The sequence below is a fragment of the Pipistrellus kuhlii genome, unplaced genomic scaffold (assembly GCF_014108245.1).
Source record: "Pipistrellus kuhlii isolate mPipKuh1 unplaced genomic scaffold, mPipKuh1.p scaffold_m20_p_5, whole genome shotgun sequence".
Classification (NCBI taxonomy): domain Eukaryota; kingdom Metazoa; phylum Chordata; class Mammalia; order Chiroptera; family Vespertilionidae; genus Pipistrellus; species Pipistrellus kuhlii.
The window spans coordinates 36,052,536-36,077,800 of NW_023425551.1; the positions used below are offsets into that span (position 1 = coordinate 36,052,536).

At 41.9% G+C, this 25,265-nt stretch overlaps 1 protein-coding gene across 7 annotated transcripts in view; it reads right to left on the reverse strand.

The window, feature by feature from the left end:
• Positions 1-23,437, reverse strand: part of GRIK2 (glutamate ionotropic receptor kainate type subunit 2) — a 534,217-nt gene extending 510,780 nt beyond the window's left edge. For 2 of the 7 annotated variants that reach the window (XM_036414149.2, XM_036414150.2), the window contains exons 1-2: positions 22,457-22,954; positions 17,589-18,018 (exon numbers count right to left, since the gene is read on the reverse strand). In XM_036414149.2, coding sequence (XP_036270042.1) covers positions 17,589-17,703 — 115 coding nt within the window. In that variant the 5' untranslated portion in view covers positions 17,704-18,018; positions 22,457-22,954. Of the gene's footprint in view, positions 1-17,588; positions 18,192-22,456; positions 22,955-23,195 lie in introns of those variants that run through there. The other 5 variants (XM_036414151.2, XM_036414152.2, XM_036414148.2 and 2 more) reach the window with 4 other exon arrangements.
• Positions 23,438-25,265: the final 1,828 nt, after the last annotated feature.

The following is a 25,265-nucleotide window of genomic DNA, read 5'->3' on the forward strand; positions in this document are numbered from 1 at the left end:
GCTTGGTGCATGAAAGTTGTGCATAGAGTTTCCTCAGCCCAGCCTGCCTCCTCTCGCAGACTGGAAACCCTTAGGGGATGTCCTACTGACAGCTTAGGCCCACTTGCTATGAGGAGCAGACCTTAGCCACAGTCTGTCCTCCCTCTGTGGGAGGCGACTGTGCTGATCAGGGGAAGGGGACAGCCCCATCACCCCACTGCTGCAGCCACTGCCAGCCACCTCAGCTGCCAAGGTGTTTTTGTCAACACAGACTCCAGTCCCTTGCCTTTCATAGAATATAACATTTCTTTTCTTTTTTTTATCCTCACCTGATGATATGTTTCCATTGATTTTTAGAGAGTGTGGAAGAGAGAGGGAGAGACAGAGAGAAACATCAATGTACAAGGGACACTTCTGATTGGTTGCCTGATGTCAGGGAGGAGCCTGTAACCTAGGCACATAGCCTTGATCAGAATTGAACCTGGACCCTGTGGTCAGCAGGCCAAGGCTCTATCCACTGAACCAAACTGGCTAGGACAGGATATGGCCTTTCTTAGCCTCTCCAGCAGCAGACCTTTATTTTTCCCTCCAGGAGTGAGGTGGAAAAACCCTAGATCATCTTCTTGGATTCTTATAATCCAAGTTACCAAGAATACTGCAAGTGGCAGCATCATGGTGTTTACGCTTGAACTGGTTTTGCTCAGTGGATAGAGCCCAAACTGCAGACTGAAGGATCCCAGATTTGATTCCTGTTAAGGGCATGTATCTTGGTTGGGTGCACATCCCCAGTGGAGAGTGTGTAAGAGGCAGCTGATAAATGTTTCTCTCTCATCAATGTTTCCGACTGTCTATCCCTCTCCCCTCTTCTCTGTCAGGTTAATTTACATACTCACTCCTGATTTGCTGGTGAATGTAGCAGAGGTATGGTCAATTTACACGTTTCTCTTTTATTATATAGGATTCTTAGGCCATACAAAGTTATCAACTGAAAAATCAACCTGCTATGCCTCCAAGCAAGATTCCACACTCTGTTCCATGCTTCCATATCTCTGGATCCACTAGGTTCATCAGTTCATTTTGTTAATTAGATTCCACATATGAGTGTGATCATGTGATACTTGTCTTTCTCTGACTGACTTATATCACTTATCATGATACTCTCCAGTCCCTCCATGCTGTCTCAAAGGGTAAGAGATTCTTCTTTTTTACTGTTGCATAGTATCCCATGGTATAAATGTACCACAGCTTTTTTTATGCACTCATCTACTGATGGGCATGAGGGTGGGTGAATGAGAAGTAATCAATCAAACTGTATGCATACCTGCATAACCCATGGATACTGACAAACAGGTGTTAAAGGCATGAGGTAGGGGGCAAGGGTGGGCTGGAAATGAAGAAATAGGAGACAATCATTTGCAAAGATTGGAATCTTAGACTTTTGCAGAGTAGTGTTTTGAATCATGAAACTTGACCCTAAATATATGCAGTACCTATAGACACAGACAATAGGGTGGTAAAGGCCTGGGGCGGGTGGGAACCGAGTGGAGGGGAGCAATGGGGAGAAAAAAGACAGGAGGACATCTATCATACTCTCAACAATAAAGGTTAAAAAAAATGATACAAACATCAGTGGAAAAAACTACCCTTCCTCTCACACCTCCATGTATACTCTAGTACCAGCCATAAAAGGACTGTTACACTCGGCACAGACCACTTCATAAAAACAGGCCCTTTAATGTGCTGCCAGAGAGCAATAAAAGATTTCTTGCTTGTCTATGGAGATTGTAAGATTATGTTGGGCTGGATGATAGAAATACAAATACTTGCAAAAATATTGTAAAAACATAGCGATCGTCCCAGATCGCTATAGCAAAACCCAAGTCAAGCAGCAGAGAAAAACCTCCCATGCTATGCTATTCAGCTGCAACTCATCCCCACCGCTATAATTACCGGTGCCTGCCTTCCTCCTCTCAGATCTGGGGATAAAAGCCTAGGGCTGAATTTGTATCTCAGCTGCACAAAAGCTGCAGCTAATAGTCAATAAACACATACAAATTGCGTTTGACAGACAGGCAGTTGTAGACTATAGAGCTAGCCTATTGTTCAACAGCTCTTCCACATTCAACGTTTCAGGATAATAAAAAGGGGAGGGATGCTTTTGGATGCTTTCTAAGTGTAAGGATTTTATTTCATTTAGTCCCACAAACAACTGTATACCTGAGGGACTCGTATCCTTAAGTAAAAAAAAAAATGAGACTAGAAGATTGAATAACTTGCTTTAGATCACACACCCCATACGTGGTGAAACTGGTTCTGGGATACTGATCTTTCCAACCATGCCTTTTCCAGATCAGTCTGGAATTGGGCTCCTGGCTATAATAGGTTGTGTTTCTCACAACATAAACTCTTCTCTAAGAAAATACATGGCAGTGTTCCAAAGAGAATTCTGCACCCCCATCCTCTTAGGGGAAGGAGAAGTGATTAAATTTTAAGATTCAACTGTGGCTGTATCCATGTGCTGGCAAATCAAAAAATACTGACCTTAAAAGCAATCTAAAAGGTTAAGAAGAACACATCATGGTAACCAGAGGAGGGGTGTTTAGGGGGGGCATGGAGTGGCAACACATAGTATCTCTGTCTTATTAAAATGGAACTAAAAGTATTTGTGCTGAGGTTGTATAGACTCTATTAGAGGATGGGGTAGTGTCTACCAGTTGTGGAAGTTCGCATTCTAACAGAGTGTAAATTGCTCTCAGGCATTTTGCTGTGCTAACGTTGAAATCACTTTCCACTCTCTGAGTGGGACAAGAGGTACCTCTCCCAAGCTGCTCTCAGATACAGAACCCAGGAGAGCACCTCTGATTTCCCATCCTGAGATCACAGCCTCAGTCTGCCTCAAAGGCTCCAGCCACACATTCTCATACCATTTTTCCTAGGCATTTATGAAGCCTTAATGTGTCAGATTGTATGTGTGTGTGTGTGTGTGTGTGTGTGTGTGTGTGTGTGTGTGTGTGTTTAATATGATCTCAAATAAATAAAACAAATAAATCTACTATTGAAGAGTATGCCCTTTAAAGAAAAACCTGGGTAAAGTAAGCTAGCAACAAACCCAGAGGAATTACCAATTTCCAAATGTTAATTGTTATGTGGAAGAGGCTTTTGAAGTTCAATTTAATTTCCTGAAAGCCCCAAACAATTCTATTTCCCCACAGAAAATAATTAAGCATCAGGGATGATAATGTGATTAGCAAGTAAAACACCTGGAATTTCCTCAGCAAATCAGAAAGCAAAGAAAGGACTTCTGTGAAACCACATCGCAAGCCACAAAAGCCCAAGCTAATAGAAAATACACACATAAACGTGCACTGAAGAGCCATCCTCATTCTTGGAAGCAGACAGGGAGGGCCAGGCCTGCAACTGCACAGAAATAATGTGCCATTCATGCACCTGTCTAGAAGTCTATGGAGTCCTGGTTGATCATCTGGGCCCTTGTATTCTTAAAGGGCATCCCATGGCCTGAAGTACCTCATAGGACTTGGGTGAGGGTCCAACCACATTTGTGAGAACAAAACAAGACCTAAGTGAGCCTGAACCAATTATAGAAATCAAGCATTTTTTTGTGAAGGGAAAAATCATTAAGTGGTTAACTGATTCATAGATTATGTTAACACTTTTTAGGTTCTTATAACCTAGGCACTTCACTAAGTACTACATATGTTTTCTCTTTTAATTCCAAGAATAACTGGGCTGGATAATGTTACCATTGCCATTTTACAGGTACGTAAAAACTTAGAAAGATGCAGCAGCATGTCTCAATCATAAAGCTCAAAAGGCAAGTGATTCAAGTTCAAACTCAGGTACATTCATGCTCATGGCCCTGTAATAAAAGAACTGGCTAATAAATGAGAAACAGCTACATAAGAAAAAGTCAGCAACTGCTACACAAAAATACTTGATTACAGGAAAAATATTCACAATACAGTATTAAGTGAAAAAATTGAAAACATATATAGTAAGATTCAAGAACAACATGTCACTTATGGGGAGGTTATGGGTGATATTTATTTTCTTCGTAATTTTTCTATATATTTTCCATTTTCTGCAATTAATAGTCATTACGCTTATAATCAACCAAAATATTTTTGTTTTGCTTTAATTTTGAAAAGCTAGCAAATAGAAATAAAATGATAACAGTAGTTTGGGCTGAAAGCCATAATTGGGACAGGTTTTATTTTCTCTTTCACACTTCTTCATATATTTCAAATGTTACAAAGCATTCCTTCATGACCACAAAAATGAAATTAAACACTCTATAGAGCTTCTTTCTAGAATGTTTACTTGGATGCCTGTGTTGGAGACTACCAGTGGTCCTTCTCCTTGTCTTCTATGGGAATAGATGCAGAGATTTTCTGCTGGGTGTTTTCTGTAAGAGGACTCTAATTCCCACCTGCCATTCACCCAGGTAAAGCCATGAGACTAAGTAAGTTCCTACCAATGGGATGTGAGGTAAAATGGTATGTGAAACATCCAGGATGTGTTTGTTCATCCTACTGTTGGGAAGGTGTAAGAGATCATTAGATCTCCATTACAGACCACAAGAAAGGCTATTCCAGGTGCCAGAATAGAGATTTTGGAAACATGGACCCTAGAAGGCTGCAGATCCACTGTCCCATCTATTAACTGCCCAAGACTTGTATTCCAGAGAAAAGTGAACACCTATCTTTTGTTTTTGGATTTGGAGGGGACAAGGGAGGTTCTGTGGTGTCACCAAATCTATACCCTAACCAACAGAGCACTCAAACACTTCAAGTAATTCAGATGTGCCCACTCCCACCCACCTCCTCTCTCCATCTACACATACAATACATTTTAATAAGTTATGTCTAACTGAATGTCAATTTATGATATTACAGTAAAAGTTAATAAGGAAGGTTTTAAAATAAAATATTGAAAAGGAACCAAAAGTATCGAATTAAAAAACACATAGATTATTGCCTATTAGGGGAAAAACAATCAAACATATATTATGGAAGTTTTCATATTTACTAAAGTTTTAATTATTTATATCTTGAATTCCAATGATCGTATAATGTCAATAATCAAAGAACTAAACTAAATACCAATGCTGGATAAATATTTGGTAAATTGAATGTCAATTTAAATAAAAACTTGAGTTAAAATTGATAAGAAGTTCTCAGCATTCTCCTTACATTACTTTATTTTCTGGTGAACAAATTTAGCCTATCTCTCTTTCTTGATAAATAATACCAAAAGAGAGGTAACTTATACTAAATGGGACATTTTCTTAATACATAGTTATTTTTTTGGTTCAAGTGTTAGTGGCCTTATACACAGTAGAATATTTTTTTTAAAAAATTGAGGCTAAAATCCTCTCCGCAGTTCACTATGGTACTTTGAAATCTTAGCTAAGATTCTGTTCTTGTTTATATTAAAAATGCTGATGTATTCTGGCTACCTGCTAGGAAATAAAAGATATATGAAATTCAAAGTACTTTGAGAAATTCACTTTCATTACCATTTACTTGGGGCCATCAAATTTAGTAAAGTCAGAAACTCCTACCAAAGACAATAAATGTGCCTTCTTGAATAAATATAAATTTATTAATTTTTATTCCTATTGTGAATATTTTTTCATAGCCTATATAAAAATTATTCTACACAAATGGTAAGGTTACAGGCATAGCACTTCTAGAACTATAATTGGATAAATATATATGAATAAAAACTACTGTGAAATTCATGCCATAAAAAAGGTTTTTTTTCATATTTGTCTTCCAGAGGACTGCATGCCAACAGATATACTTTTTTAAATTATACAGTAACATGTTCTCAGTTGTTATTTCCCCCTCTGAACTGTTTTAATTAAAAGAACTGACAAAATTTAAGCACATATTTTTAAATATAGTTGATTCCAAATAAGAAAAGTTGGTATGGTAAAGTTAACAAGGAATGGTAAAGTTAACATGATCCGTTTCTTCAATATTTCTCTTGAAATTATATCAAAATGTGGTTATTTACAACTTTAAAATCTCTAACCAATCTATAATTGTGCTACTTTTTTAAAAAATATATATATTTTATTGATTTCTTACAGAGAGGAAGAGAGAGGGATAGAGAGCCAGAAACATCGATGAGAGAGAATCATTGATTAGCTGCCTCCTGCACACCCCCTACCGGGGATGTGCCCGCAACATGCTGTTGACCGGAATTGAACCTGGGAACTTTCAGTACGCAGACCGACGCTCTATCCACTGAGCCAAGCCAGTTTCGGCTATAATTGCGCTACTTTTAAATTCTGCCAGGAATTAGGCATTTCCTATACATAATTTTGTATGAAGTCCTCCAGATGGGAAGTTATAAAAATGTACTTAATAAACTGATATCTTATCTAGTAGGCAATAAGTATTGAAAACAGTTACCAATAAATTTGACAAAGATATTATCAGTTTTAAAGCAGTATATATAATTATTGACAATGCCCACCTGAAACAAATATATAAGAGCATTCTGGTTTCATTCCAAAGGCTGTGTCCAGATTTCAACTCTTGGCACCACGATCTAACGATAATGCAGAGTATAATCAGAGCATTGGGGCTGGGGCAGGGGTGAGCATGGTTTTGTCCAAGATGTTTCTACCTAGGCTGGGCTCTGCTTTCAGCCTAGATTCTGGACCATCTTCATGTATGCAAGCCAACTACTGTATTTTTCGGACCATAAGACGCTCCGGACCATAAGATGCACCAGTTTTTAGAGAAGGGAAATGAAGAAAAAAAGATTCTGAAACAAATAGTGTCCTAAAATATTTTATGTGCATTAAAACTCAACATCACAGTCATAAACACATGTTATCAACCCTGTAAAGTAAACAGCAGCATTTAGAACCATTTTAGAGCCGGGCAAGCACACAGAGACCACAGAGAGCCGGGCAAGTAAAAAAACTTTTTTTTTAAAGTATATGTGTAGGCTATATTTGGACCATAAGATGCAGGGACTTTTTCCCCCCACTTCTGGGGGGAAAAAAGTGCGTCTTATGGTCCAAAAAATACAGTAAGTTAGGTGTTCTCAGTTAGAGCAAATGTCTTCTGGAATTTGTTTCTGATAGATTTGGAGACAACAACAATTTTAAATGATCTATTAGGGGCTCCTTTAGTAGGAGGTTGAGAGGAAAAGGTCCCACAACCATATATCATCTTAGACATTATTTGTAAAACAACACCTGTTTAAGATCCCTTTGGGCTGTGGGGTTGGCTGCATGAGTATGAATATTCTAAATTCTTAAGTTTTAAAGAATCAGTCAGCCCTTTGGTATGCTGACAGCCCAACACTGTGTGTGTTCTGTCAGGGATGAAAAAATATCAAAACAACAACCCTTATCTCAAAAGTCACTTATTGTTTTTCATAGCCTAGTCATAATTATCAATAGCCTATTCATAAAGCTTATGCACAAGCCCATTAAGAGGAACTGTCAGGCTGGTGCAGCTCAGGGGTTGAACATTGACCTATGAACAGAAGGTCATGGTTAGATTCCTAATCAGGGCACATGACCAGGTTGTAGGTTCTGTCCCTGGTGGGGTGTGTGCAGGAGGCAGCCAATCAATGGTTCTCTCTCATCATTAATGTCTCTCTCTCTCTCTTTCTCTCTCCCTCTTTCTTCCTCTCTGAAATCAATAAAAATACATTTAAAAAAGAAAAAACAAAGAGAGGAACTGCCATGCTGGTATGGCTCAGGGGATAAGCATCCCATGAACCAGGAAGTCAGAGTTTGATTCCCAATCGGGGCACATACCAGAGTTGCAGGATTGATCCCCCTTGTGAGGCATGCAGAAGGCAGCCAATCAATGATTCTATCTCCCTTTTTCTTTTCTCTCTATCTCCTCCTTTCCTCTCTGAAATCAATAAAAACATTTCTTGTAAAGAGAGACTATAAATATTTTAAGCTAAAAAATTCCTTAGAATTATCAAGCTCAGTGATTGACTCAATATAACTAGGAATTCTCTTCTGTTTCTTTTAAGTACATTACTTAAGAGTTTCCTTAAAAACTAAAGGTATTATGACTATGCAGTTGTGAAACTATGGAATTGTAAAAAATGACACATTTTAAACCACAGAATCTCCAGATTTGGGATCTAGGAATTTAAATTATGTAAGGCTTCTTCCATTCGGAGTGAAACAAGATTTGAAAACCATCAACATAATCAAATTTTCTGGCCAATGTTTGAATCTAGTCTATAGAATCCCTACTTAAAACAGAGATTTTGAAGGAAGCAAAACCAGAATTAGATTTTAATGAACAGTTGACATATTGAACAAAAAGGAAGAGTGTTGGCCTGCAGACTGAAAGATCCCAGGTTCGATTCGGGTCAAGGGCATGTAAATTGATTGTGGGCACATGCCCGGTTGGGGGTGTGCAGGAGGCAGCTGGTCAATGATTCTCTCTCATCGATGATGTTTCTATCTATCTATTCTTCTCCCTTCCTCTCTGTGAAAAATCAATAAAATATATTTTTTTTAAAAAGAAGAGAGATGCATTTTAGAGAACAAGCTAGGATGAGTGATTGGAAAATTACCCCTAGTCTCTAAGAACGCTTCCCTGAGGGATCAACCCAGAATCCTCAGGAAAAGATGACTTAATGGAACACTGTTCTGCCTTCACCCACCAGAAGTAGGAACTCAGCTCTGTCTTCAAATACTCCAACATCATCTCTACCACAGTGCAGAACTGCTTCCAGTAACACACACACACAAATACGATTTACAATAGAGAGTATTTTTCAATCTGCATTTAGTGCATTCCTCCTTTAGATTACCAAGAAAACCTTGAAACTTCCTCTCCTTCATCCTACTCCTGACAGTTGGCAATCATTGATCCAAAACCTCAATATCCTCAACATCCAGGAAATTTTCCTTATAAATTCCATATTCTGAAGTTTTGAAAATGTTAAAAAAAATTCCAAATATAAAATTATCCTTATGATTAACTGGAAAAAAAATCCCTATTTAACCATTTCCTTTAGCCATATGTTTAGAAAATTATACCTTTATTTCCTTTCACAAATTCACTTAAGAAGCATCTGTGATCCTATACCAAGATCCTAGACAAGAATGGGTCCTTTGCTTTCATTTCAGTAAGACAGAGAAAAGAGACCCAGTTATTCTTCATAAAATTCAAGCAGCAAACTAAGAAACCACTTGACTGCTTGTTAAATACCAAGTCAAGTCCATCTTTTTACCTCCAATAGCTTTCCAGAGCCTACACACAGGTGTCCAAATCCTGTAACCTAAATATCCAAGCTCTGAAAAAGCAAGGTCTTATCTATTCTCTGACAGGGCTGGTCTATTCCCTGTCCCAAAGCTCACTTTCTTAATTTCCTTTTCTCTCTCTGATGAATCATTCTTTCTCCCCTTCCCTTTCACAGAGTCATTTTCCCTGTAAAAATGCAAGCTCACAATATTTTCCATTATACAACTATTATAGATATTTTCTATACCACTTAATACTTTAAAATGTATATGTCTTTGTTTTTAGTTATATTTACAAACTCCTTGAGGTGAAAAGCTAAGTCTTCGAATTCTATTTACCTGACACATAATATATATTCAATTATTATTTGTTGAATGAATGAATATGATGAAAGCTTTGGACACAGGAAGAAAGAATGCCTATGCAGCATGGGAGAGTGGGAGGGAGAGAATTAAAGAAAGAAGAGAAAAAGAGAGAAAATGGATAATCTATGGGATGCTGTTCTATGAAAGAGAAGGTGGAAACAAAGTAGACAAACATCTAGAGGAGCCACCAGCTCTTCCTAAAATTGATGCAAAGCACAGAGTCAAAGGTACTCTGGGAAAATGATATAATTCACCAAAAAAAAATATCACTAAGCTGACAGAACATTCATGTTTTGAACTAAAAATATGACACTAACTAGCAATGACCTTAAGAACAAGCTACTTAAATGTCCTTGGCAATTCATTTCTAAACTCAGGATATTAGACTTGATGATCTCTACAGTGCCCTTTGGCTTAGGTAATAGAGAAGTCTATGGTTTTCCTTCATCTTAGGAGAGCTTTCATTTCATTTCTTCTGGGCAAAGAGGGACCTGAATACACTGAAAGCTGTGAACTGAATACAGAGTTTTCAATTAATTTTTAAAAATGGGAAGGGGCAGGATTAAAAAGACAACACAAAACAGAGTACATGCCTAAGACTATATTAAGGCAGAATATTTCTTTAGCGTTTGCTTTGCTTGTTAGATCATTCGGGCTGACCAATATTCTCATTGTGACAGGTGAATGACTCAGGGCTAGGGACAGAAATGGGAATTAGAGGCAACACCTTCCAAACACTTGCTCACTGACAGACAAGTAACTTACTGGTATTGTTTTAAAAGAGTGTGAAAAGCATTTAAAAATCCTTTTGATTGGGAGGAGATAGATCAATAACAATGTAAAAATATCACTGACATCTTATTTAAGATAATCATATATGCTCAAAGATTTGGACTAATTCAAGCAAAAAGATCAATTTATAAAGCATTATGATGTCTGGCAGTAAATCCAGAAAAGACTGTATTAAATGGCTTCTCTCTTTTATTCTCAGCCTCCCCCTTCAAATCAGTGCTAATCACTCAGTACTCCCTTGGGCATCTGATATTTTCTTTTGTATCTGAGCATCTCTGTTACAGACAGAATCAATTGATCTAATAAACTCATCCTAACTTTACAGTGCTCTCCCTTACAGAATATGCTTGTCTTAAACAAAGGCCATGGAACAGGGCAAATGCTTAACCAAAAGGAAAGACAAAATTACATGTACCAGTTGGGAAAATATCTGAAAGTCACAATTTCCTAGATCTTTTCATAGCTTTACACATAGCTCTGTAGTTTAGTGACCCAGCTCTCTACTAAATGTAGAAAAGAAGTTGTTTTTAGTTAAGGAAAGAAAGGGTTTAAATCAATCTATAGACAAATTCTACATGTGAGTGCAGCTGTGAATGGAGAGGAACCTCCAAGGTCTAATATAAAAACAAAATGAAAGACAAATCCTGCAGAAAGATTTTGAGGGTCTTCTTTAATGTCCCACTCACATTGGTTTTATCCGATTAGCTAATTTTGTCACTTTAAAAATAATGCAACATAAAGTGTTTTGCCCTAAAGGTGTGAGGCAAGAGATAAATAAGCCTTATTTGTTTGGGGATCAATAAGAATTGAGGAAATCATGTGTTTTAGAGAACCTGTGGAATGTGGGATGGGATGGAGGGTGAGAACTGGTGACCTTGGAGAGGGGTGACCACATCCAACCAGATAGCTGAGTGCTCTAGTTTGGGGCAACCCTGAATTTTTTAAGCAGTTTTTACAATTATGTGCAATTAAAATTTGGGGGATTTTTACATAAAAACTTGGGTTTGGGGTTTTTCTTGAATAGTCAAAGGATCTGGCAATTTTGAGTAGAGAATCCCACAAGACAAGAAACAGTTGCAGAGAACAATCTCATCTGGGACTGAAGCTTGACTTTCACCTTGGCATTGTCCTTTAGTGGCCCAACGTAAAGCAAGGAACTGCCCTTTTTTCTGAGAGCAGAAGTAAGCTGAATACACCAAGTATGGTAGCATTCAATGCAAAAGTTTTAGTAAGAAAAAAGAACAAAATTAAGATGACAACATAAAACAGACCAAATACCTATGACTATTGAATCTATAGAACATTTCCTTATTATCTCTGCAGTTTCTCTACTACAGGTAAGCTTTGTTTATAAGAAAAAATTACCAATAATGAAATTTTAAAAAGTCAAATTGGTTCTTTACAAAAAGTTACAGAAAAGAAAGAATTCATCATCAATAGTTATTCTCAACACTCTATATACTCTTAGAGAATGTTAAATGTCTTGTTTTTCAAATAAGAGAGACATGTAAGTCAACTCTGAGAATCATTTTCTTATTGAAACTTGTTCCTAAACCTAGGTTCACAGTATAAGATGAAGGTCTAAAGAAATTTTATTTAACCTACATTAAATCTTGATAACGCACTAATGAGTCTTTTAAAGAGATAATTTTAATTCCCCAATCTTCAACCATAAAGACTATATAGTGCTAATCTGCCTTGCCCTTTCCATTAAACTTGTTAAGGGCGTTCTATTTAGTCAGCACCCGGAATGGGCCATTAAAATTCTTGTTCGGTAAGAGTTGTGTTCAGGGCTCTGTTGTTTTAAATTCCATTAAATCCAAATGGTCTTTATCGCCCCATGACCACCGTGACTTCAATCAGCCAATTTAATTACCTTACAAAATTGTCAGCAGAAGCAGCAAAGAAAAACAGGAAGCCCTATGACGTTATCAGATTGAAATTTCCCCCTTCGGTGTTTAATCTAGACCAGTCAATAATGATGATGTGCACCTACTTCCTTCCCATTCAGGAGCTTTTGACCTTACCTTTCATGCTAAGATTTAGGGTTTAAGATTCATTTAAAGCACTTCTACTACCTTAATAACTGGTAAAATTGAAAGTGCATAGAGGATAAAAGCTTCACCAGTCAAATGCAAAGCAAACCATTCTATTTCAATACATCAGACCATCCTACTGTGGAAAACCTAGTATCTCCTACAAACCCAGGCAGTACAGATGCAGTGGATTAATGGCGTAAGTATACCATTGAGTGACAGTGAACTGCTTTCTACTTGGTGTGCAAAAATAGACACTGATGATTTCCAGGGAATAAATGTAATTGGTGCTACAATACCTCAGTAAAATTCTAACAACAGGAGAAAATGAATTCCTCTCACTAGAGTATCTATTACAGAACAGCACATTTTTATTACAGAAATTCTGAAAATTAAAAGAAAATCCAAGGTTGTCATTGTTATCATAGACAAAACTATATTTAAAGGTGAATACTACACCCCATGTTTGTCACATGGCAAGTTCCTCCTTTGTATGGGGGCAATTCACACGAACTTCCCTGTGCTGAGTAAATGTTGAAACAGCGTCATTTGAGAATTCAGGGAATGAACACACTGCAATGATCACCTGCATTAAACTGAAAAGCAAAGGTGTCTTCTGAAGAAACGTTTCCTGACACGTAAACCCATTCTCACTGCTGAGAGACCCCCTCACAAAGCCAGAAAATGTGTAGAGCTCCACGTGTCTGGTTGGAAAAGGGGAGCTATTTCTGGAGGACGAAAATACCATTTTTCAATGTCATTTTCTGAAATGAGTGTGCCTCCTTTGATGGATCACATCAGAGTTATTCTTTGAAGCTTTAAGAATAAGTGAGAACTTATGTGAAAAATCTTTTTTTTTTTTTAACTGTGGCCGTTGTGTTTTCGATTCTTGGAAAGACTTCCCTCCCCTGCTTTCCGGAGCTCAGCTGAGCAGGTGTTCAGGCTTTCTCTGTTTCAGGCTGTGGCCGCTGTGACTGCAGTACCCCTGCCTCCAGAGAGCCACTTTCCCTGGATCCAGATGTAAGACCACTCCTCCCGCCTGCCCACTTCCCCTCCCAAGGGAAGAAAAATCTCTTTCAAAGAACTTGTTGAGAGTGGCGGCTCCTAAGCTAAGTCAATTCATTCACACTCTTCCATGCTGTAGTACATCTGCTACTAATTATTTATATCTGGGATCACATGGGATGTCCAGAAAATAGGGGAATTTCCACAGGAACCCTTCCTGCTCCCTCTCAGGCCCTGGGTTTTGGTATCAGGGCTTTCCCTGAGCTGGCTGCCTTCATCTTGGGTATATGTAGGGGAAGGAGGCTATAAACCCTGGGCCTGAGGGAGGGAGAGAGAAGGGGCCTCACCTGGGACACCTTTTAATTAAAGGCTTCCTACTGGCATGCTTAAGAGAAAGCCAGGTTGAAACAGCTAAAAGGAAGAAGTAGCCCACCACATGCTCAGCTCCTTGGAAAGAACTATCTTGGAAGAAACTGCCCATGAGTTTGTGAGAAAGTTTGGGTTGCTGTCTTTGCTCCTGGCATTCAAATGCCAGAGTCCCTAAACTCCAAGCAGGGCTGCTAGCCTTGCACAGAATCCCATGGAGAACCAGCTTCAAATCCTCCCTACACCTTAGACCTAAGAGAAGGGGGCTAAATAACAAAATTAAAAATAAAAATCTTGAAGTCCCTCGGAACCCACTTTCACTGGGAGGTGGTGGAATTGGGGCCATGCCCCCAATTGAGGATCCTGCCTCCCTCTGGCTAGCTGCAGGGCTGGGAGCAGCTTCCAATAAACAAAGGTGCCTCATTTACATAGCACACTGGGGCTCCAAAGCTGGGCTGAGGGCATCCCAGAGCTTCCACTCTCTCATAAATTGGTGGAGAATGTCTGACCAGACCAGCCTTAGGGGAATTGACTTATCTAACTGTCCAAGATCCACAGTGTCCTAACAAGGTTAGGAGTTATCGCCCTGGAGAAGCTGGGTTATCGCCCTGGAGAAGCCACGCTGGTGAAGCCCAGAAATTGCCACATCCAAGGAGAGAAGCCTGCCCATCCCCTTCTGAGGAGCTGACCCTGGGCTGACCCCCACGCTGCCTAAAGCCTCCCAGGAGCCCCCAGGAGTTCCCTAAGAAGCAGCTGAGGAAGTAGGCCCCCTGTGCAGCCCTATGTGGAGCCATGCAGGTTGAAATGGGGAAGAAGTAGGGGACACTCTGGTATAGGTACAAGTGAGTGAAAGTTTTGGGGGCACCAGAGGGGAGTCACTGTGCCAAAGTGTGTTGGGGGTAAGGGGTAGAGGTGGGGATTAAGGAGAGAAGACTGGAGATACTCTGCCAGGTATCCTGGGCTGGGCACATAGGGAAAGCTGGGCGGGGAGTGGGATAAAGGACAGACCGTATAGAGTGGGTGAGCATGGTGACTGCCATGGCACTGCTGAGGTGGAGGTAGTTGGCACCTGCCAGCCACACCTGGGTGGATGAGGGAGATGAAAGAAGGGGCTGGATACCACCTTCTCACAGAGTCAGGGGTCTCACCCACACCCAGTGGCTGTCTAGGGGCAGCTACTCCAGGAGCAACTCCAGCCTCTTCCCTTCCAAGGCACAGGGCCAGGGAGGAGGCTCCGATTCACTTTTCCAGCCCAAGTATAAAATAGCCTTTCTCAAAAGCAGCAGGTATGTGTTCAGCCAACCATACACTCCACACAAAACGTGTTTTCCCCAAACGAAAACGAAACTCCCACCATTGCATCAAAGTAACCTCAACGGTGAAATAAATGTCCCAGTGATTATAATGCACACAGTCCTGCCCCCCAACTCAGGTCAGAAGTCAGAGAAAATGGACCTCCACATGGAAGGTGTTTGAAGTTGATGGAGAAAATACCAGATTCTTTAGAAACAGGGCTGTTGGTTTAGGTCAGTGGTCGGCAAACCCATTAGTCAACTGAGCCAAATATCAACAGCACAACGATTGAAATTTCTTTGAGAGCCAAATTTTTAAAACTTAAACTTCTTCTAACGCCACTTCTTCAAAAGAGACTTGCCCAAGCCATGGTATTTTGTGGAAGGGCCACACTTAAGGGGCCAAAGAGCCACATGTGGCTCTTGAGCCGCAGTTTGCCGACCACAGGTTTAGGGTATCAAGGCACTGGCGAGAAGGTCTTTACCTACCTTCCTTACTTTTTAAGGAGATTCTTAGTAAGCATTGGTCTAGGAAAATGTATTTTTGTGTGTGTCAGCTCTTTTGGAAAGCTGCTACACACTCTGCTACAGTCGCCAAGATTTTAATATGAAGATATGAAATGATCAGCGAATGTAACAATCTAATGATTCAGCAAATATTGTGCTGCAAGACCAGGACAGCAATAATTAAATCTTTAGAGTACTGGTTCATTTTTCCAGCTGCCAGGGTTCCTTTTTTCCCCCCAACCCAGTCTGCACACACACTAAGGCACACTCATTCACAAACACACTTCAGAAGAGATCTCAATATTCCAAATAAGTAGGTTGTACTACTCAAAACATTGGCAAAACTACCATACTGTAAGCTCTAACATGCTCGGAACAGAACAGCTGACACATTTCCAGTGATAGAAGGACCTGTTTAATCTCGTCCAAAGAAATAAGCATTTCAGTGGATGCTTGTTGCTAACAGCAACGTGCTTAAGTACAATCTAAAGGCATGAAAAAAGAAGGAAAACTACTACAGTAACAATCCAGTCATAACCCATTGTCTTTTTCTTCTTTTTCTTTTCTTTTTTTTTCTTCATTCTAGCCTTCTGGACTCCAGGTCTTTGTGTTGGATGGGAGAAGAGAAAAGTAGAACTCCCCTATTTGAAAAAAAAAAACATCCCTACCCTGGTTCCATAAAGCCTGAGAGAGATGATAAATTTTATCATTATAGAAAAAGCACATGGGGAGAGGAAAGCGAGGATGCTGTTGGCATAACAGGAGATGCAGGCAATCACTCCAATTTAAATGTGATTGAATGACTTAATGTATCTGCTTTTATCTCAGAGGCACATACTCAGGATTTTATGGTCTCCTGCACACTTTGGTCTAAATCCACTTGAACTGTCAAAGGAGGCGCCCACGGTGGACGCATTTACCTAATGGGGTTGGCATTCTTCTCTCTCTCTCTCATCTCCTTAGGGGAACTTTCTCCGACTAGTTCTGCTCCTGCTAAAACTCCATCGGCCATCCAGAGCAGCTGAGCTTTGCCCACACTTCATTTCCTCCAAGCAACCCTTCTGACCAGTTGTTCCTACTAAAGTCTCACATTCAGACTTCCCTTTGTGCTCTCAGGAAACCCCAATTCCTCAGGAGAGCAATAGATTCCCCTAATCTACAACTGCTCGCTGGACGGACTCTTTATCATGCCACCATGAAATAAAGATTTAGACTCCTGTACACAGCTCCCCTCCGCCCCAGTCATCGCCGTTCATCACTGACTAGTCCAGGACAAGCAGTGTGAGTGGCAGCTTCCCGAGGAGGACTCGCAAGTTAAAAGCAAACAAAGCCCTTGTCTGAGGACGCCACTTCACTCCAGCTAAGTAGAGCCTTTAACCTTAACGACGATATATTTTAAGGGCTTCGCGCCCCTCTACAGGCACCAGGGATTGGGACAGGGGTGACATTAACCGGAGGGGGGGAAAAATCTCTCTCGGATGACAAAAGAATTCAAAGGGGCCAGTGCCTCTTCACGTACAGACCTGTCCTGGTCCCAGGAAGAAGCGCTGGGAACACAACTCGCCAGAGTTAGGAGTTAGCAAGTGTGAAAGCATCAGCCGGAGGAGCTGAGAGATGCTCGGCCGGCCGGGCGCGCGGACCCCACCTCCCGCCAAGCCCGGAGGCCCCCCGCGGGGGCAGGTGGCTCCGAGGCGCTGTGTCCCCAGCGACCGAGACCACCACCAAACACACACACCCATCCAACCTCCAGCTGCTTGCTTTTCTCTGTTTACATTTTTTTTTAAGGGGAGATGGAGGAAGACATGAAATCCAAGGCTCTAGGGGTTTTCTTTAAAGCCAGGAGGCTACGGAGCAGTGGAACAGGTTGGAATGAATGGAGGGAGCCCCCCCGCTGCGCGGTGCGAACCCTCTGTTTACATCCGCCGCCTGCCTCCGAGCCAGACACCCAGAGCCGGAGAGAGACCGAGAGACCGGGAATCTTACCAAATCTCAATACATGTGTGGTTCCTTGAGAATATCCGATGCACAGGAAGCAGAGCAGGAGTTTAAGGGTGCGCCTGAAGACTGGATGACTTAGCATCGGAGGAATAATCTTCATGGTGTTTCCTGTGTCCACGCGCGGGGCACCCACTTCCCGGATCTAGCGGAGCGGGGAGGCTCCCGGTTCGGGTAGGAAGGAGGCTGTGGTGTGGAGTGGTGGTGGCCGCAGGCGCGATCAAGGCATGGTCACCGCCGAGAGAGGGAAGGAGTCTCCGCTTCCCAAGCCCATTAGCAATCGCTGCATGTTCTCCACTCACTGCGCCAAGAAGCAACCTTCCACTGCAAGGGATGGCGGGACATCCATGTTAGTCCGGGAGCATCCGAGAGAGAGAGAAATCCAGCACGCACGCCCACAATGTCCAGCTGCGCGAGCCTGGAGAAGCAAAGGAGGGGGGGAAATCAATAGGAAATCCAGCCTTGGAAACGGCCGGGGCGTCCGTAGCTGAGCTCCAGTTCCCTCCCGCACAAAAGGCGCTTTGCTCTCAAAGGTTTTGCCAGGCCCTATTCTACTGCACTGCTGCACAGCTCCTGAAGGGAAGCCAAGATTAAGTGAGAAAAATTGAGATAGCGGCTTGCCTCCTAAGGCTCCCTGCCAGCGAGCTTCCCCATATCTATTATGCAACCGAGGTGATCAGCTGCCTTAAGTTACAAGAATGAAGTCGGATTTATTTACAAGGGGAGGAAGTGTTTTTATTTTCACTCGAGACTCTTAGCCAAGAGAGTGGCTAGTATATGCAAGTGGACTTCTTGCAATCAATTGACGAATTGTAATAAACGGCAGGACAAGCTAAGTCAAAGTCACTTTGCCTAGGAGTTGTAAAAAAAAAAAAAAAAAAAAAAAAAGGAAGTGATGTAAGACAAAAGAATTTATTGCAAATGTAATTTGTGCTTAAGTTGAAAAGAGGGTCTGAGTTATACTTTTAAAATTTTGTCCAGGAATGAATAGAGATCGGAGTGCAATTGGAGATGTGAAGATAATCATTAAAAACTTTAGTGGGACATTTCTTGATTACTACCCAGGAATAAAAGTAGGTTTCTTCAAGTGGCCTTTTTTTTTTTGGGGGGGGGGGGGGGGGAAGGGGGAGAATGTTGGATTAAAATAAAAGAATCATATCTTCCCACCCATTTTTAGCTCATCTACAATAATTGTGCACATGTAAAAAGACAATGTGAATTGGTGCAGCCAACTCAGAATCTTCAGTAATTTTGCCCAAACTTCTTAGGTTTATTTTTTTAATGGAATATTTTATTTAAGAGGTGGAATATGGGATTAGAATAATTAAGAGTTCCCAGGCAGTGACTATCTTGGCTTTCACAAGTGGTAATTTAATCAAAGAAAAAAAATACAGAGAATTGTATTTTCTATTGAAATACACTTTACTGTTGAAATAGTTAATATGCTCTCTCCCATGCATATATAAATGAAAAATGTCCAATCCTGATATTTTACATTAGTAAGTGAAAGCAAGATGGATAGGAATAAACACATTGCTATATATTATTATTAAGTGATCAAGAAGCACAAGAGGCAAACTGCTAAGCCTGTATCTTAAAATTAACCTCTTTTTCATACCAACTAACAGGGCATTAGGTTAAACCTTATGAAAAAATATTAAATGCCTTATTTGAAAAATATCTAATTTTTAAATAGTGATATGAGTAATCTTTCCTCCAGAAAGCAAGAAAACAATGAACTGTTTGCAATCCACCAAAATAATTCATTCAATATTTTTTCTTATGACACTATAAAATGATTCTTTGAAAATAATCCTATATTTTGCAAAGGCATTAAGTGAGCATTGATTTTATTTTTTAAAATGGAGGCATAACTGCAGTGTCAAAAATAAGTATCATGAATGGCTAGTTCTGCAGTGTAGCAGTCAGTTCAATCAAAAAATTTGACTATTTGAGCACTTTAAAAGGAACACCTTGTGCTAAAACTAAGGGTATCTAGCGACTCCTTCAGTCCATGTTTAAAATGTCTCTTGTAGGCATGTACAGTCCAACATGTTCTATCTTGTATTTGCCATCTCATTTATTCCATTCTATTTATTCTTTTCTCTTTTTGATTCCAGCAGAGATAATAATGACTGTGGGGGAAACAATAAATATTTTTATTTTTTATCTGTCAAATATAATTTATACTCAATACCTGAAAATAGGATGTTGTGACTAATCAAAATTCTGCAATTCTGCAGTGTAGTTGTCATTTAATGGAATTTGAGAAACAAATGTACTATGGCACTTGTTTTTCGTGTATTCTGTTAACATAATGGCAATTGACATTGCAGTTGTAATGTCTCTGCTTAAAACTACCATTCTAAACTAGATGCAGTTTTGTGGGATTATTTATTAGATGTCTAGTTGGAAAAGTGAAAGATCAAGCTTCCAGATTCATGAAGTTCTTACACAGTAAATTAAACAGTTGAAAGTCTATCATAATTTCTTTACTATTAATTGGTCCCCCAAGAGCCAATTTTGCACATATGCTAAATTACATTCATTTGCATCCATCAATGAATCTGAAAGATTTCAACACCACAGACAACAACTCCACCTGTCCAATTGAACTGCAGGCAGGAGACAACCTTTCTTCAGGACCGCGGACAGCGCTCCAGACATAGATTTATTCTATTCTGGAGTAGTACATTGAAAGTGGTACATTGAATGGGTAATGTACCATTTGAAGTAGCAATGTGAAAATTTCTACTACACAGAGTCTGTGTATTTGAATTATGGCATTGCTCGCATTGTCTAAAGGGTTTTTTATCAACTGTGTGGTGTGTATATGTCAGTGTGACTTACTGGGATTGCTTGGCACACCCAGGATGTGCTAATAACCATCCCCTTACAGGGCATACTACCACAAAAGCCACTTACAATAACTGAGTTCCCTCGTGAACACTAAACTACTTATTTCACAATACAAAAAAAAAGCCTGAAAGACCACCAAGAATTCAGAATATTGAGTAACATGCTGTCAATGTCCAGTGGCTAAAGACATTTCTAACATGTGCAATTAGTTATTGCTTTAGAATTCTCCACCTGCAGATTTCCATCTGTTACAAGGGTAATCAGATTAATTTTCTTTTTTTTTTTTTTTCTCTCACTAAATATCACTCACTCCCAGGGCAAAAGCAACAACAACAAAAAACCCAAAATTACCTTCTGAATACTAGAACAGAATGATTTGGTGTAAAAGATGACTATAGTAAGGCAATTTTGAAGTAATTACAAGTTTCTCCTCAATACTAAAAATATGCATCCCAGTTTTAAGCTATATGAAGGATTGATAAAATCATTATATAGTATTCACTGACCAGGTTTAAATCTTTTTAAAACTGTGTCAGTTTTGTGATTTGCTTTTTTTCTCACAAATAAAAAATAAATAAATAAAAAATAAAAAACACTATTCAGTGTCAGGAGATCCTATATGTTTTGTAATAGTAAAATTTATATACCTTATTCCATGGTTGCATCTTTTTCTCACTTTAACCATATGCAACCTTTATTCCAGGAGCCAAAGCTCTGTAGGTTCCAAGGTCAAAGCAGAGATGACAAATGGCAAATGCACACATATATGTACACACAGAGAGGAGCTGTGACTAAAAGTAAGGCTCAAAAAAATACAGAATGCTGACATGAAGAGAAATCAAGCCTATGATAAATTACCAAAGAACAAAATGCATATCATGTTCATGCAAAAGCTTGTTTCAGCAACAACAAAAAGCCCTTCGCTTCATCTTTCACTGTATTTTTATACTTACTGACACTAATGACCTCTTATTTGGGGGCACTATTACTTGAGAATCAATTTTATTTTTCTATTCTCCCAGTGAAAATGAATCTTATTCTAGTTAGCTGCCACCTGCTGGGGCATGGACAAATGTGTGATAATCCTTACAGCACAATGTTTAGATACCTTTTGCAAGAAACAGCAAATACATAATCCCAGGACAGCCTGAATTTCTAAGATGTTTCAGAGGTTCTTCCATCCCATATCTATACTTACATTGTCCACCTGGAATTCTTTGTAAGAATTCCACTAAACTTGTCACATAAGTCCTGCTATTATGTGACACATAAGAAACCTCATCTCATAGCAACACTTGACCTAGTCTTCCATGCATGTGGCCTGTTGTATGGCAGCTAAGCTAAAACAAACAGCCTGTTCACCCATGATACTAGAAGTGCCAGAGAACAAAGTGGGATCTGATATCAGTTAAAACCATACTGTTGCATACTTGCACTTCCCTCTTCTTAACTCTGAATGCTGTGCTATGCAATCCCTTGTGATTCTCAACACATCCACTGTTCTACCAACATTCTGCTGCATTGATGATTAATAGCATTTAGAGTTTTAATTAAATTTGTGATGCCATAAAGAAGTATATCTTAATTAAGAAACTAAATTGGAATAGATTTACAGGCCCTGGAACCTTTTTTTCTCTTAATTTCAGCCTGTGCAATCTCCAATGGGTTTAAATAGAAGAAAACAAACAGGTAAGACTTCTAGGCACCACTTATTCTCTATCACCTTCCTTTGGTACCTCTCATTTTTATGTGTGTTTGTTTGTTTGTTTAAGTAAGACGTTCCTAAGGCTTCTAGAAGCTGCCCTGCTGGTGACAAAAATGATTCCTATTAAAAAAAAAAAAGTTGTAAGGTAATAAACTTAGACAAGTCAAGACTGAAATATATTCCAGTATACTAACCCTAAAATTCAAATGAATCAATCAATGAATCAATCACCTCTTGTGAACGGAAAAGCATAATGAACCCGAAAGGTAATTTCTGCTGAGAGAATACTTACAGTACGAAGATGAAGAAACGACAGGAGGTAATCTGTTTGTTACCAAAAGTACAGCAGTGAGAAGTTTTCTAATATCCCCTATTCCCTAAGTTGGAAATCCTTATAAAGAACCACAGTTGGGTCCCTTGTTTGGTAAAGAGCTCCCGGAAGGCCACAGTACCAGGGGCTGGGAGAGTGCCTTTAAAAGTTCTTGAGGTTGACCATCCACCCTGGTGAGACACTACTCCCCTGACCCTAGCGGGACGCCCTGCGAGTTTCCCAGAAGCTCGCAGTAGCGGCAGCGGTGAATGGGGATGCCTGCTTTTCCTTGTGGAACTGGGGAGCCTGGTCGCTGGGAGCCTGGGAACACGGGTGGATGGAAGGCAGGCTGGGGAGTTGGTCAGACCCGCAGGCAGACCCAGCTTCTCGCCATCGGTGTCTCTTCGCCTCGCGCGCGCGTCCCGGCGGCGGAGGCCACTTCCTAGCGCGTCCGCTCAGGACCTTATTCTGCGCGGAGCAGAGCCGGCTGCATCCCGGACGGGAATCTGAATCGGCTGCAGCCGGCGGGACAAAGCCACTCGCAGCGGATCGATGAGGCTGGCGGCTGCCCGGGGCGCACGGGGCTCCCCGCGCCGCTCCTCGCTGTCGTCCTCCTCCCGGCGGAAAGCGTCGCTCGCCCACCCCGGTCCCTCCGGTCCCCGTGGGAACGTGCTCCTGGGGAGGCAGCCCCGATCGCAGCCCACCCGGAGGGAGCGCTTACCTCTGGCTGGGGCGGGGGGAGGTGAGCGGGCGGGGGCGGGGGTGGTCCTTGGGGAGGAGCAGCCCGAGGAGGTCCGGCGGGGAGTCCCGGGCTCCGGGACGGAGGAGCGCAGCCGCGGGCGGGCGCCGAGCGCGAGTGACGGCGGCGTTGGCGGCGGCAGAGACGGAGACCGGAGCTGCGGCGGCCGCTGAGACAGACACGCCTCCTGGCGGGGGCTCCGCGCCTCCCGCTTTAAAGGCGCCGCGCTCCTTTCCCCCCAGCCCCCGCCCGCCGCAGCCCCTGCGCGGTCCGCACCTCCCGCCGGGGCCACAGGGCTGCCAGCGCAGGGCAGTGGGCAGCAGGAGCGAAAGTGCGAGGATGCTGGGCGCCCCCAGACTTGGATATTAGGAACGCCTCCCATCGGTGCGCATCCCAGCGGGGGTGTCTGGGATGGGAGGACTGGGAAAGGGGTGCGGGGTCAGGGAGGGATGCAAATCGCCAGGGCACGTGCCTGGCCCTGGGCGCTGACCAAATGCTTGCATGCGTAAGGAGACCCAGCTCCTTGGGTTCTGGGTGGTGACTTTTAGACCTCTCTGAAACCATAGCAACGAAAACTTCTCCGCTGCTGCCTGCGTTTGGGAAGCAGCTTGTAGACTCTAAAGCGGCACTTTTAGTCCAAATCCTGCCCTTTCCCTCGGAGGTCCGAGAGCGATCTTGACCTGCGCCTCATCTGCACCCCCACCCTTTTGCACACTCCCCTGGCTTCCCGGTCCTCTTAGGCACCTCTCTCTTTGCCTCCTGTACTGAAAGGGACTTCTCCCAAGGTCCGAGGATTGGCAGGCAGTATTGGTGCCCACCTGGCGCCTTAATGTCAGACTCCTCCTTCCCCCAGTCCCTGACTCCCAACCCAAACAAATTACAGAAAGAAGTTTGATTTGAGATCCTATGGTTGCTGCTGCACTGGAGGTCTCAGTTCAAAGGTTGGAGAAAGAAATCTGGGGAGCAGTTCAGGCCTCGCTGGCCTCAGGGCTAAATGTCCTAAAGGACTTTTTTAAAAAGCCCACGAAGAGGGGAGGGGTACAAACCTCCCTGAATCTTCCCTCAACTCTGCTTCCAGGGAGGACCGCTGGCAGCTGCACACCTGGGGTCTCCCCAGGCGTTTCAGGAAGAACATCAGCTTTCCCCCCCCCCCCATACTTCTACTGTTTGTTTATTTATTTTCTTTATTGATTAAGGTATTATGTATGTGTCCTTGTCCCCTATTGCCGTATCACCCCTCCCCACTCATGCCCTCACCGCCCTGGTGTCTTGTGTCCATTTTGCAAACAATCTCCCATTTCCACTCCTCCAGGGCAGAAAAATCAACAGCTATTCAATACCCTTGCTGCTTTATCTTTGTCCCTACAATATTAACTAGAGCAGAGATTTTGCAAGTTGCCCCCAGAGGAAGCGATTAGAGAGGAGGTTTAAGTGAGGCTGAGCAGAAGCTGGGAGGGGGGTAATGTTCAAACAGGCTGCAGTAAGGAGCCAGACTTGACTTCCAATCTCTTAATTCCAATGGCCTTAAGTGAAAAACTACCTCCAGAGACCAGTTGTGGTCATGACTGGAGACAAGCCTTTGGTTGCTTCTCATAGAGTTCAGCCCTGCCCAAACCTGGCACATCATTGCCACCCTCCACAGCCCAGGGCTAATGCCTGCCTCAGGCCAGCTTGAAACACAGAGACTCAGCCCTGCCAACCCCTACCCAGCTCCCAAGGAAAACCACCCGTCTCTGCCCTCTCCACCAGGACTACTGGCTCACAGTGCCCCCTACATGCCAACTGAGCCCTCCCCTGTGAGGGAGACTGGGGACTTAACAGAGGTTAAGGAGGGGTGAGTTAGTGGCAATAGAAAGTCTCTTAGTCATTTAAAGATCCCAAGGGTAGCAGGGAGGCTCCAGTAATTAAGTCAACAGCGGCCTTGTTGTGCTGAGTAAATAAATAGTCAATGACTCCATTGTGACTCATGGAGCAGGCAGCACAGACCCGTGACCAGCTCTGGGCCCTGGGCTCCAGCTGCTGTGACCTGCAGCCTAATGGGCCCTGGAGGCA